The sequence below is a fragment of the Notolabrus celidotus genome, chromosome 11 (genome assembly GCF_009762535.1).
Source record: "Notolabrus celidotus isolate fNotCel1 chromosome 11, fNotCel1.pri, whole genome shotgun sequence".
In the NCBI taxonomy this organism is placed as follows: Eukaryota; Metazoa; Chordata; class Actinopteri; order Labriformes; family Labridae; genus Notolabrus; species Notolabrus celidotus.
In genome coordinates this window covers 12165742-12179076 of record NC_048282.1, presented here as the reverse complement: position 1 = coordinate 12179076, position 13335 = coordinate 12165742, and the positions used below count along the sequence as shown (strand labels likewise).

At 42.6% G+C, this 13335-nt stretch overlaps 1 protein-coding gene across 1 annotated transcript in view; it reads left to right on the top strand.

Moving 5' to 3' along the window:
• The window catches only part of prkcz (protein kinase C, zeta), a 158408-nt gene that overhangs the window by 143034 nt on the left and 2039 nt on the right, over positions 1 to 13335 (top strand). Inside the window, exon 17 of the mRNA XM_034695938.1 lies at positions 5271 to 5386. Coding sequence (XP_034551829.1) covers positions 5271 to 5386 — 116 coding nt within the window. The remainder of the gene's footprint in view (positions 1 to 5270; positions 5387 to 13335) is intronic.

The window sequence follows — 13335 nt, the reverse complement described above, 5'->3', positions numbered from 1 at the left end:
TCCTGAAGTTTCAGCTCTCTTTGTGATTCGTCCAGATTAAACGGAGCAAACTGAAACAACTTTTCTCATCTCAGCTCCAAACTTTTAGAGTTCCTGCGACTGAAGATTATAAGTTCCTGCACTCCTCTGTCTGATGAAGGTTAGAAGGTGTGAAGGAGGCAGATCTAGCAGACAGAGATGAGTGAGGGCTTTAAAGTTAGAGATGAACCCGAGTCCAGAGTATGTAAGCTTTGAGGAGAGATGTGTGTGTAAGACATCCCCTGACTCAGAGAGCTGTCTTTGTTTGGACTCGGCTGAAAGGCAGGATCTGATTCTAAAATAAAAATCCTGTTTCACACTGAATCTTTTCACCGGCTGCTCAATATGAGCTGTAAAAAGAGAGAGAGAGTCATCAATTAAAACACAGAGTTAGTGTTTATTATGAGACTCAGACTCAGCCTGTGTACTCTGAGGAGTGGAGGATGAAGGAAGATTCCATGGTTTAGATTATTCATCAGAAAGCTGCATAACTTTTGTTTTATCTACATTTAGTTGAGTTTGAGCCAGAGTTAGCTAGTGGAGCTAATTTACATCCGTGGTCCCTGGGCAGGAAGATCTACGAACACAATACAAAAAATCTGAAAACAATACAAAACTTCACAACAGAATATCACATTAACACATGTATCTTTAAGATGAATACAAAGGTTAAATCAGTGATCACATGACTTGTTTGCCTTTAGCAATGATTTCAGTTTGGTTTTAAAAACACTGAAGCTCACGCAGTCTCTTATCACGGTCGATACTGGGTTCCACTTTTCTGCAGCTTGGACTGAAAAAGCAGATTGTCCAAAAGCAGTTTTTGTAAAATTAGCTGAAGAGTCACCTCCTGTAGATGCCCTGGTCTCCCTAACAGAGTTTCTGCAGAGTGTCACGCATTGGGAGTGGTGTCTGATCATGAACTCATTTGTACATCAGACACATATCTGCAAAACAAAGAAAGTTGTCAGATGTTAATAAATAATACTTCTGAATGATGTTACAGTGATGGTAGCTCCTGGGGTTTTAAGATGAGATTAGATAAGATAGAGATATACTTTATTTGTCCCCCGTTGGGGGAAATTTCTTTTGTTACAGCAGCTCACAACACGGGACAGGGGAATACAACAATGTACTAACATAGTTAAAAAATATAATAACGGCAATAATAGCAATGACAAGGGTAAATCAAATCAAATCAAATCAAATAAAGTAAAAATAAAATAAAATATGGCAACTATTACAGATATATACACACTATGTACACTTCTATCTGATAAATAGATAAGGTAAGTTGTTGCACGATAAAAATTGCACCAGGTTATTTAAAAACAAACATACACATTATGAAGAACAGTGCGATTCAGATGGATACAGTAGTTATTTTTGAAGGTGCCAAGTCACATAGTAACTTCCATGTAGTGTAATGAAAGATGAGAACAGCTGATTAACGGGACACAGCAGTGCTGGTGTTAAACAGTCTTTAAACAGTTGAACAGTTTTAGAACAAGTGTTAAATCATAGAAAGTTCACTGAACAGTGTTTAAAGCACGCTGTAGCTGTGAGGGAGTCTCGGCTGGAGTGGGTGTCGAGCAGCACATCAGTGTCTTCAGCGTAAAGATGAACATTTACACATTTATATAGAATCAATAAGCTTGAAGATACAATATGACAGTGATTTTGCACTGAGTTCCCAGAATTAGTCTGCAGCATTATTACAGGAATACATGAATAAGCAGATAAATGCAAGGACACATACATTTGTGTTCCTGTGCACAGAAATATGAATCAAAGCGATGAAGCACTTCTGGTCAGGAGTTCTTTCACGCCTTTGTTTGCAGACTTACTGCTGAGATTAGAGTTGAGAGATGACGTTGAGATGTTAGCTGCACTTGCACAGATGTCTGCTCCTAGTGTTTGATAAAAGCTTAACAGATGTCAGCTGTCATGAGTTTGAGCTGAGATCAGAGTACAGATGAGGCATTCCCTCTTCCTGCTCTCAGTGTGGAGTGACGTCCTGAGTACTGTCGATGCTTGCTGCAAAGTTTTACTCTAACAAGTGGGAACAGGAGACCCAAAATCAGATCATTTAACAGCAGATGCTGTATTTCATGCTAAATCAGTGAATGCAGATCTGGACTTTGTTTTTGAGGAGTCCCTGAGTAGCACATTGTTTTTTGTGGTGTTGTTGGGCGGTGTAAATAAATGTGATTCAGCTTTAAAGGCTCTTATTTAAATGTAAACATAAAGCTGAGAAATGTTTTTATGATGTTTGACAGATCTTATCTGCTTGTCATGAAGAGAGGAGACGAACATCAGAGCTGCTTTAAGTCACAGAGCTCTTAACAAACAGTGTGACATACCATAATAAATGAGCCTGTTTTCCGTACAGTCAGATCGTCCAGAAACAGACTCCTGGTTTCTACATTTCTGGGCGGTAATGAAGAGAGGAATGAAGCAGAGAGAGAAAAACAACAGAATGGAGAAGGTTGATGCAGCAGAGTAATTTGTGCCCGAGTGATTCAGAGTTTTTGTCTGGTTTGTTTCCATGGTTTCACATCAGTCCCTCATCCTGTTAAAATGAGCTCTGAGGACATTTCTGAGAACAGAATGAAGTCAGATGGGCTCCAAAAAGACCAGATGTACACTGATTTCCCCTCCGTCATGTTTCTGCTTCTCTCTGCATCCTGAGTGTGTACATCTGAACTTCTCAGAGACCTGGGGAAGCCTGAAGTAAAGGTTAACGTATAGAAGGAAAATATATTTCTTGTAAACAGTAAAAGAATAAAGGTAACCTCACAGTTTGAAATAAAGGTGATATGACGGTAACTTAAATATGAGGAGGTGTTAATAAACATTTCTGGCCAACAGTTAAAAGTTTTCCACTCGATGCAGATCAAATGAAGGGACTTAGCTCTGTGAGTTTCTCCCCACTCATATGAAACATCAGAACAAGAAGTGATACTACTCCGAACAATTCTAGGACACCCTGCTTCTGAAATATCCAAGACTTTCGTGACAGTGTTTGCCTTTCAATCAACACAGTGTGTAACCCGAGCTACTTCATGGAGGATAATTTGTGAATGACAACACTGTGGGAAAAGAGACAGTGCGTGTATCACCCTGGTTAGAAACTGAGGAATGAAATCTTTCGTATTGGAACAACAATAAAACAGACTACGTCCTGCAAAACCACATCTGTTATGGTCTCCTAAGCAACAATGATCTAAGGTTCAAAAAGTGAAGGCCATAACATTTAAAGAGGAAAATGACAATTAAACCTGAAGCTTTATTTTGAGAAATAAAACCCTCCCAAATTGAAGAAACAAGGGAAACAAAAGGGACCGGAGATGAAAATCAACAAAAGCTGGGAAGGTGCTGGGCCAGCCGCACAATGGGCCGTTGCTCCCTGCACCTCACCATAAAGTAAACCTAGGGAAAAAGAAAACCAATAGCGAAACTACCAGATGTCTCCAGCCCAAACTAACACAACAAACTAAACATGCTTGGGAAAACAAAAAGAGGCAAAGGAAAAGCAAACCAAACCCTCCTCATGCTTGTGCTGCTCAGTGCGTAAGAGAGAGACCAGCCCGCTCCGCCACTCTCTTTATAACCTCCCCTAGTAGCACTCAGGTGCACAATCGGCAGAGGGCGGAGGGACCACAGATACGGAAGAGAGTGAGAAAGAGCCAGAGGAGTTGTACATAACAACATCCATCCTGTAGAGAATACTGTGGCTGTTTTCAAAACTGCCTACTATACTAGCAGTACGTACTGATTTTGCCACTTTTCAGTATGTAGTCTTTTTTCTTCTTTTTTGAAGGGGGGAACTCCGTTTTTAGGTGCTGTGAGAATTATTAAATTCTGTATAACTTCTTTTTAAATCATAAATGATGCTAGAGAAGCAGTTTTGCTATCAGCTTGGCCGTTGTTTACTTCCGCTTTCCGACACTGGAAATCCAGCGACGCCTGGCCCAGCATACTACAAACAGATCCAACAGAACAGTCATACTACATACAACATTCAAACAAAGCATGTAGTATGTACTGCATACTACATTCGTAGGTAGTATGTAACAGGTGGTTTCGAAAACAGCCAGTGTTCATCTCGTGTTAATCCGTCTCTTTCAATACCTCCTGACTTCCTGTCCGGGCTCTCAGCTCTGACATCATGCTTCATACTGACAGGGATTCATAAATTCCTTAAAGCTTCCCACGAGGAGCTTCTTGGTAGCTACATTTTCACTAGGCATTCATTGAAAAATCAAACAAAGGCTAGATTAGAGCTCCATTAATGCTCATTTAGTGATACCTGTTTTACCTGTAGACTGATCTCAGTGATGCATGTGGTTTAGACCAACAACAGAACTTACTTTGTGATGTTTTTTGAATCATCAGTCACTTCATACATCTGTGATCTGATGATTGCGTATGAATCTTAAAGAACACTGAAAATAACTTGAGATATTTTGGTCAAAACGAACTCATGAATTAAAATAAAGCGAAGCGGATCTTTGAGTTTCCACAACGTTTCATTTCTATCCATCCATCCATTATCTTGACCGCTTATCCCGTTAGGGGTCACGGGGGGCTGGAGCCTATCACAGCTGGCTTCGGGCGGAAGGCAGGGTACACCCTGGACAGCTCGCCAAGATATCACAGGGCTAACACAGAGAGACAGACAACCATTCATGCACACACTCACACCTATGGGCAATTTAGAGTGATCAATCAACCTGAGCATGTTTTTGGATTGTGGGAGGAAGCTAGAGTGCCCGGAGAGAACCCACACATGCACAGGGAGAACATGCAAACTCCACACAGAAAGGCACCCGCCCGGCCGGGGATTCGAACCAGGAACCTTCTAGCTGTGAGGCAACAGCGCTACCCACTGCACCACTGCATATTTCATTTCTAAATATCTCAAAATAATCACCAGAATGAAACAAATGTTGACTGAAATAAAGTTTCAAAACCTTCCGTCAGTTTTCACTTAAAGCTTTGAAACTAGAGCCGAAATGTTTTGAAGTTTATTAGACGGCCCAGTAAAGGAGAGTTTGACCCTCAAACACAGCTCCATCCTTCATTACTGATGTTTCTGTCTCATCAAAGCAGGGGGAGATGCATTAAATCACTTCATTCTAGCTGAAGTAGGTTAAGAGCACACGATGTGCATGCAAACCTTCTTGTATTTCCTCTGAACATGCCTCCTCTCTGAGTTAAAGAGTTGTTTTTATGTGTTTTTCCCCCAGCTGGAGAAGAAGGAGGTGACGCCGCCCTTCAAACCTCAAATCTCTGACGAGTACGGCCTCGAAAACTTCGACACGCAGTTTACTAATGAACCAGTGCAGCTAACGCCAGATGATGAGTAAGTCCTGCTTCTTCTCTCAGCACACCACAGAGCTTCATTAGAGTCAGCTGAATTATTTAGAGAGCCTTCACGTGCGGGAACATCAGGTGAGGAACAGACAGGTTTTAGAGACAAAAAATGCTCCACATTAAATCTTTAAAACATTGTTACTGTGTGTTCATACTCGAGTCAAAGGACTGATGACAGAAAGTGAAGCAGGTTATGAGCTGAAGTGAAGTAAACTTTAGTCAAAGTTTCCAGGTCATGTTCGTTTGGGGAGCACTTTTTTTTGTTTTCGTTGGTGAAACAACCTGTGATTAAAATCCTCTTCAGATCTGTCTGAATACTGAGAAATGCTGTTACATCTGTGTTCATGATCTCACCCTGAGGTCCACACAGCTCCTCATCCTCCACGAACCGTGTCTGGATGCGATGTCAGGCTGGCCAGAGTCCAGCTTAATGACCTGTTAGCTCGGATCAGTCCCAGGATTCCTCTCACCAACCTTTGCTGTTTTATGTTTATAATCTGGCTAACTCCAGCTGGATGAACCAAAAGTAAACAGACTGAGCTGTGATTTATTAACTTGAGCAGATTTTAAGGATGCTGAAGCAACTACATCATGATGCAGGTTTGTAAAACAGTCCATGAAGGAAACAACTTTTAAAATCCTTGGTTTTTTTTACTATGGCAGTGTAACCTCCTCCCAAAGCTCCACAGCCATCCATAACTGTCATATGCTCTTCTTTCTGTCAGTATATCCCAGTACCAGGGAAATGGTATCAACATTTTCACACATTTTCAACTTGCTATAAGTCCCTCTGCTACTTCATCACTCTGTCTGGTGTCCTCTTTGTCCACACTGTCAACAACAAAAAGGTAGCATTTGGAGCAAAGTATCATCTCATATGAACGGAACTTTTAAAATCGAACACATTTTTCATGTGCCTTATTGTGCATCTCTTGCACAATATGCATATGTATATGTATATTTGAAAAACACAACAAAAATGTCCATGATTTTGTCTGAAGACCGCTCTGTCATGTCTGCAGGTTGATGTCTGGTCAGGTCAGGTCCACTGCGGAAACTCAAAACTAAACAAATGTTTTTGTGTTTAATTTCCAGTAAAAAAAAAGTCTCATCAGACTTAATAAAGCCACATTTACCGTAAAGATCAAGAAAGGTGTCTTATTTTAAGACATAATAGGAAAAAATAAGACCTGAATTTCTAAAGTTATATGTTTTTTGGCATTTCTGCCTTTATTTGAAAGGACAGCTGAAGAGAGACATGAAATGTGGGGAGCAGAGAGTGGGGGAAGACATGCAGCAAATGGTCGAGGCCCATGACCGCTGCAGTGAAGACTACAGCTTCTGTACATGGTGCGCACCAGGAACCGCTAAGCCAACAGCACCCCAAGTTCTGCATTTCTCCAATAAATAATAAAAAATCTTTTATAGAGTATGAAAAATATGCTGGTATAAAAATAAACATTTCCTGTTCAAGTTTCATGAAACAAGAATAATGTCTTAATTCAGGAAACTTGACACGTAAATGTTTCTTATTGCAGCACCAGAGTTTTGTTTCTCATTGAAAGCAATTCAAGTCTTATTTTTGTCTGTAATGTGTTAAAATAAGACATTTTTCTGGACTTGTTAGGTTAATGTGGCTTTATTTCCTCTGATGAGGCATTCTTTATTACAAATAAAACACAAAAAATTTGCCTAGTTAGGAGTTTGCTTCATACTTCATTTAGCTAGTTTACAGAAAATAAGCCTAGCTAAAAGCACATGTGGCTGTGTTCCCTGTGCTTTTATGAGTTATGTTTTAAAAACCCTCAAAAGTTCAGCATGTGGGGCGCTGTTGGCCTAGCGGTCTAAGCACGCCCCATGTATAGAGGCTATAGCCCTCGTAGCAGAGGTTGCAGGCTTGATTCTGGCCTTGACCATTTGCTGCATGTCCTCCCCCACTCTCTTCTCCCTAAATTCCCTCTCTCTTCAGCTGTCCTGTTCATTAAAAGCAAAAATGCCAAAAAATACAACTTGGAAAAAAAAAAAAAATCAACATGTGTCAGGTAATAATAATAAATAATAATAATGATAATAATGATAATAATAATACATTTTATTTATGGGCACCTTTCAAGTCACTCAAGGTCAGCTTACAAATACAACAACAAAAACATAATTAATAGCAGATCAAACAATATGCAATAAAACAAAGAATATACAATATAAAAAAGAACACAAAGATGGAGTGATTAAGATGAAAGATAATCAATCTTGTGTCCATAACAAAGAACAGCACAGCTTGAGCAAAGAGCGATGTCAATCAAACACGGTGAGGACTCTCCAGTCAGGGTTGTGAAGTCCTGTATCACATGGTATCAGAGAAGTGCTTGGTTTCGGACGTACCTGTTTAACTTCAGGTAACAAAAGGAAGATATGCTCAGACCCCACACTTAAATTCAAAGTGAGTATTTGACCTCTGAGTGATTCACAACCCGTAAACAAAATTTTGTGTCCAAGGTGTTTAAACTTTTCTGAGCAGTGCCGAGGCAACCAGGACCAAACTGTACCTATCAGGTGTGATTGACTCCTTCTGTTAAGCTGAAGAAGAGGAACATGTGACGAGTAGAGCTTGTCATGGTCTCACAGAGAGGAGTATTAAACATGCATCTTCACACAAACACTGGTTGTTGTGCGATCTCCTCGGAGGAGCTCTGCATCCAATAAAGACAAACGCCCCCCTGTGAGTTCCCCGCACTGACGTCTTCATCCATCAGGACATTGTTTTCATTCATGCTAAAGTTTAGCCTTTAGGATGTGACAGCTGCTGTGCTTCAGATTGGACTGAGGAGAGAGAAGGCTGCAGAGATCTGGCAGAACAACAGATACGGTGCAGGCTCCGCTGCAGCCACAGCACGAAAGCACAAACACTCCCCTCTGTTCCTCTGTGACGGCACTAAATAGATCCCATACGACTCCGGCAGGCCCTCGTGATGAATATTACCAGGCTTTTGTTACACATCACTCATTAAAATCCATGCTGGACTGATTCTTCAGGCTCCAACGTTTAGATTTCTCCTGCAGAGCTTTTATGGGACTGATTTTAAGAGAGCATTTCTCAGCAACAACACAGCTCCAGAAACAACATTTAACTGGAGCCTGAACACACCACACGACAAATGAGGGGTTTTCATTAGCAGCTTTATCAACGACAACAGGAAATGTGGTGAGAACAGGGTGTCAGGCAGTTGGAGGGGATCAGAGGAGCGTTTAGTTTGAGGTCTAATAAAGCTTTAAAGGGATATATCAGTTTTTTTTAAGTGGGGTCGTATGAGTTACATTACACTTTTGCTCCTTCTAGCCACAATGCGTGCCGGTGAGCTCTTCCCCTTTAATGAGAAAATTCCCAGAGGACCGGCCTATTTCACGTAATTTCGCTAAAGTTAAGAAAATATGTTCCAGGCACTCCTCACGGTGCAAATGCATGCACCAATAAAAAAAATTGGAGCTATTCAGTTTGCTGTCAGAAACCCTGTGTGTTTTGGCACTATTTTCGGACGCACCTCGCAGACCTGTGTTCTTCCGCTGCATGAGCACGGATACACGCCGATCAGCTGTTTGGATCAACAAGCACATAGCAGGATCAAGTAGCGGTATCGGTCTTTAGAGTGAATTAAACTCACTTTTCTGCAAATGTAAAAGATGGTACATACCTGTCTTTATCCCGGCTGTTCAAACAAACAAACAAACAAACAAACCTCCTGTAAGGCAGGGAACTCTGGATGATGAGTGATGCAGACTGGAGCCGTATGTGAGCCGCTGGTATCCTCTGATTCAGAAAGGTCCTGAAGTATTGTTGTCACTAAGTCCCTCTCCCGACAGCAGAAGCTCTCTGGGTTCGTTGGCATGGGCTCACAGTTTACACACCGGCACCACCAGGTAACATGGGATCTCTCCTGCTCACTCGTTAGCACAGAACTTTCTCCCCTCTTTTCTTCGGTACGTTGGGTCTGCATCTGGAGTTCTTCCTCTGTAAACTCTGGTTCATAGAGGTATCCTCTTGTGTCCACAGTAAACGGCATGTCATCGTCGCTGTCAGAATCACTCATTTTTGCAGTTTGTAGTTTTTGTTCCTAAAAGTGCAGACAGATCCAAACAGCTGATCAGCGTGTATCCGTGCTCATGCAGCGGAAGAACACCGGTCTGCGAGGTGCGTCTCGATCATTGCATACCACACAGGACAGATGTCAAATGTGTAAAAGACATGAAAACAGACAGAAAGGGAAACTGGAGCGTGGAGAAGAGACTTCAAGTGAATGAGAAGGCTGTGAGCGACGGAGAGCTTAGAGCCAACATGGCTGATTCAGAGTCCGAACAAGGATGTGACAATTCTTCAGGAGTCCATTAGGACACGAAAGGGATGATTGTATACATCTAAACAGCAGAGGGTGCTCTCTGTCTTTGACTCCTCTTGTTGGACGTCATCACGTCTCTGAATAGAGGCGAACAGACACGGCAGCAGCAGTCGGTGCACTGCCACTGTTTCCCACGCAGAAGATACCTGGACGACACTTTCTACCTTCATACTGTGAGGAAACTTCAGAGCCTGGATGCTAAATCTCTACAACACGAAACAAGCTTGATCATTTCTGTATCAGTAAAGAATGTGCGTTTACTCCCCCGTATATGGATGGAGACCAAAAGTTGCACAGTTGTTAAAGTGGAGACAGACTCTACACTGCCTGTGCATCACATCTGAGCTTGTACAGCGATAACTGTATGGTTGTGTGTTAGCATGGAGCTCCCAGTGTTAATTGGAGCCTTATTAAATGCCCATCATGCTCTACAGCCATGACAGATGCCTCTGAGTCTGTAGTACGGCTCTACTCGGTCTGAACACCTCTGCTCCTCACTGACGCTGATCCTCAAATCCACCTCACAGCTCGTTAGGGGGCTGCAGAGACGCCTCTGGAGCTCCTCTGTGACAGCGAGAGACGGTGGGAGTGTGACAGACCTTTGGGAAGACACTGAGGTGGTACCAGGAGGAGAGAGAGAGAGAGAACAGGGTGGAGTGTACGCTGGCGGTTCAGGGATGGAGATACCAACTTGGCATCAAACACCTCCTCACATCAAAAAAAAATGCACACCTCCTCCTTGCGTCTCGCGCTTTATCTCCCCCTCACCACTCTCCCCCTCCGTTACTAAGGAGAGGGGCTGATGTCGCCCACTCCCGCCAGGAGGGGGTGATGCAAAAAGCTCTCCAGTCTCCCCTCTCTCCCACTCATGATGAGCTTGGCACGAGAAGAAAGAGCTGTGAGCGCTGCGCGGGGAGAGAGAAGGGTAAAACCTCAGTGTTAGAGATTTACATTGCCACATTAAAAGCCAGGATCGCTCAGGGGGGTTGCCAGCGTGGGGAGGGGGAGGAGAAGGGGTGGGCTTCAGTTTTCATGTGCCAGTTCTCTGTCTTTGAAAATGGCGGCCTCAGCCAGTGCCTTTGTGTTTATTCTGGTCTGTTAGGATAAATACTCACATTATCCCGAGCTTGTTTTTTTGTCATTTGGGAAACGTGTCCATAACTCAGAAGCTTCTCCGGAGGTGTGCACAGGTCAAATGCTGCTTCCAGCTGCTTGAGACTGACCAATGCACAGTTCGAAGACCTGCTAGTGGGGAGTAGTGGCGAATAAGGTATTGGCAGGCTTTGGTGTCTGCAGGATAAACAGTTTGTGTGGAGAGCAAAAACAAGAGAAACACAATCTAGCATAAGGTCATCCCGGTAATCTGAAGAGGATTTATTTTTCTCTATAAACAGATGTCTGCATGAAGAGCAGCTGACAATCTGTTGTAGATCAAACATTTACACTGAGACACAAATCTGCTTGATGCTGTGTCACTAAAGACAATCAGTGTTTAGATTTCCTGACTTCCTGGAATGCATCAGAAACAATGGATCCCACCTCCATTCAACAAACAAATATTGTAAAAGTAGTTTTCTTCTCCTCTTGAGGACAGACCTGACAAAGCTTCACTTTTGACTAATCTGCATCATGATGGTGTTATTTCAGCAAACTGAAGACCTGTTAATTAGAAAATCACAAGAACATCATGTTCTTCATGCCTCTGTGAACTTACTGTTTACAGTGAAACTGAGACTCACCACAAACAGACGAACAGATTCTCCTCTGGGGGATGTAATGAACCAGTAAAGGATGTTTATTTTGCAGACAGATCTGGAGGGATGATTGCTGATTGGAATTCCTCAGTGGAGCTCAAATCTAGCAGATCCACTACACGTGATTCCTGACCCCGTGTGCATATTTTTTCATTCACACCTCCGTGTTGACTTTGTGTCATGTGGGGAGTGGTGACTTTGAGAGCGAGTGAATAAATCTTTCATTATTACACAGAAGACTTTAATCAAAATAATGATCTTTATTTAAAGAGTACATTCATTTACGAGGTTAACAGGTGCTGTACAGGAGGAGACATAATAATAGAATAAAGAACTTAGAGGTTTATTAGATCATTAATTATGTGTTCTGTGTTTGTGCACAAAAAAAGATGATTGAGAGCTTTTGTTCTGTCTCCTCTCCTCCCTCCTCTTCATCCTCTCCTCTTCATTCAGCATCTGGTAAAGCTTTCAAGTCATCCAACCTTAAAAAAAACAACATTTAGATTGGTCGGCCGCTCTGTTTGTTTTGGTCAGTCCTCAAACCTTCCCCCTCTCTCCTCTGTCTCCTCTCTGAGGGCTTTCTCTCCTGCCCCTCTGTTCTCTCTGAAAATAAAAAAACAGGATTTAGTGAATGTGATCTTGTATTGGTGGCTGACCTCCACCTACAGAGAAAGAGTGAGAGAGAGAGAGGGAGAGAGAGAGAGTGAGAGAGCGATTCACATGAGATCAGATGGACGAGAAATCTCTGCTTCATCAGTATTCTGCTCTGGAAACTGAAACAAAGACACCGCAGAGCTTCACTCGCTTGTCCTTCGCTCTATGTGGGTGGGATCTGCAACCTGTTCAGCGCTGCCGGTGGCCCCTGAAGTGAGACCCCCACCCACCTGGTCCACCGAGAGGACGGTCCAGTGAAGGCACCTTTTGTTTTAACTTCAAAGCCCCCCTACTCTGTGTGTCTGAGGGGAGAAAGCCTCTGTGCCTGCCCCAGTGAGAGGCCTCCTTTTTGGGCTACAGCTCCTCGTTTTAGCATCCACACACACACAGATACACACAGATGAGTAAACAGCCTGTTGCAGCAAGAAGAAGCCTGCAGTGTTGCTAAGGGAGTCCAGTTATTTTTACTCAGCCTGCTGGTTGTGGAGTTCTGCTCCATTTACCTGTGATCAGCCTTTTGTTAATGGAAGCAGCACAGGCAGGAAACAAAGAGTTCCTCCACTCATTACTCCACAACAGGGATGCAGAAACACTCCTCCTTTTACAGCCTTAATCTGATAGAAACCAACACAAAACATCGACCAATCAGCTGCTTTCTTGCTGAGATAACACCCAGATACAGGAAGTGTTTTCAGTTGATTTAGACATTCAGTTTGATTGCAGTCAAACACGAATTCAAGCATTTTTTTAATCAATGTTTGGATGGCTCCTTTATGTCTAAACAGCACATTACTACAGCTCTATTCAGGACACAGTATTCTCTCACGGGCTGTTGATATATTTAACTCTCTGTTCTCCTTTTCTCTTTAAAACAACACCAACCAAGTAGTAGTCTGTCTGCAAAATTTATCTCCAAACAGAGAAGACAGAGCATCTTACCCTGAAGGCACATGGGGAAAAAAAGAAAATCTGATCAAACCCCAGAAACTTTTGTGAGATCCAAAGAACATTTCTGGAGATCTCTTTGTGCACAAAGTAATTGGTAGACTGTCCCTGCACCCTCAGGTCACGGCCGTATGTGCAGAGAGCACTCTAAGTTGTTCAGCTCAGAGGACTGCTCAGGTTGCAGTTTGTGTCTA